Source organism: Heterocephalus glaber, unplaced genomic scaffold, assembly GCF_053883595.1.
Source record: "Heterocephalus glaber isolate CG9 unplaced genomic scaffold, H.glaber_assembly_v1.0 deba00001805, whole genome shotgun sequence".
In the NCBI taxonomy this organism is placed as follows: domain Eukaryota; kingdom Metazoa; phylum Chordata; class Mammalia; order Rodentia; family Bathyergidae; genus Heterocephalus; species Heterocephalus glaber.
Window position 1 is genome coordinate 1,022,606 of NW_028258480.1, and position 1,404 is coordinate 1,024,009.

Genomic DNA, 1,404 nt, shown 5'->3' on the forward strand with positions numbered 1-1,404 from the left:
ATCTTGTACTGCAAAGAAGCAAAATAATGTATTGCAGCATATCAAACAGCCCAGTACCATAGGATTAAAAGAGTGCATGTCACAACAAATAACAGCAATTAAAAAGTTGTTTAATTGAAAGTTCAATCTTTCTCTTTTAAAATACAGCTTGCTAAAACTTAATGAAATACAGAAATGTGTACAAACATTTTTACAGCATACATTACTTGGAAAAAATAACAACAGCATCCAGCAAGAAATGATGACCTTCATGCCTGGGGTCGTATAGTCTGTGTTGCCTTCTTGAAGGCTTCCTTGACATCTTTGTTTCTCACGCTGTAGATGAGAGGGTTGAGCAGTGGGTTGACCACAGTGTAGAATAAGGCAGCCATTTTGTCCTTCTCCAGGGAGTAGCTGGAACTTGGCCTTGAATACATAAAGAGCAAGGATCCATAGAAGAGCATGACTGAGACCAAGTGAGAGGCACAGGTGGAGAAAGCCTTGCGCCTGCCTGAGGCTGAGCGGATTCTCAGGATAGCCAGGAGGATGTTGAAATAGGAAATGAGGATGACAAGAAGACAAGAGAGGACAGTGAAGCCCACCACCCCCAGGAGGACTTTCTCATAGACCCGAGTGTCTGTACAGGACATCTTTACTAATGGTGGAGCATCACAGAAAAAGTGGTCAATGATGTTTTGACCACAGAAATTCAACCGGAAAGTGTTGGCAGTGTGGGCTATGGCATTCAGCAGCCCTCCTGTGTAGCATCCAGCAACAAGCCCAGTGCAGAGAGAGGTGGACATGATACCTGAATACATTAATGGGCTACAAATTGCCACATAGCGGTCATAAGCCATGGCTGCTAACAGGTAGCACTCAGTGTAGGCCACAACACAGGAGAAGAACAATTGAGCCCCACATCCTGCCAAGGAAATGCGTTTATCTTGTGAAACACAATTGGCCAGGATTTTGGGGGTGTACACAGAGGTATACCAGAAGTCCAAAAAAGACAGACTACCAATGAAAAAGTACATAGGTGTGTGCAGCCGGGAGTCAATCCGGATTAACACAACCAGAGTCAAGTTTCCTGACAAGGTTACCAAATAGATGGCTAGAATTATTCCAAATAGGATCTTCTGCCAGCGGGGGTCAGCTGAGATCCCTACCAAGATGAACTCAGTCAGGACGGTGCGATTTCCCGGTTCCATGTCCACAGAGAAAAGCTTGATTATCACCATGGGAGGAAAAATAACACTATTTTTTTCTATTGAAACAGGAAAGCAAGTATACTGGTTAATTAACAATTACAAGAAGCTTGGGAAATAGTATGTCTTATTATCTGGATTATAGAACTTCAGTTTGGAACTTCTGACTATGAGAGTTAGAGTAAAACTGATTTTAAAGGGCCAGGGATTTAGCTCAGTG

The 1,404-nt window shown here is 42.9% G+C and overlaps 1 protein-coding gene across 1 annotated transcript; it reads right to left on the reverse strand.

Moving 5' to 3' along the window:
• Positions 1–248: 248 nt before the first annotated feature.
• Positions 249–1,190, reverse strand: LOC101714743 (olfactory receptor 9G4). Its single transcript, XM_013067448.3, has one exon. The coding sequence runs from the start codon at positions 1,185–1,187 to the stop codon at positions 249–251; it is 939 nt and encodes a 312-aa protein (XP_012922902.2). The 5' UTR covers positions 1,188–1,190.
• Positions 1,191–1,404: the final 214 nt, after the last annotated feature.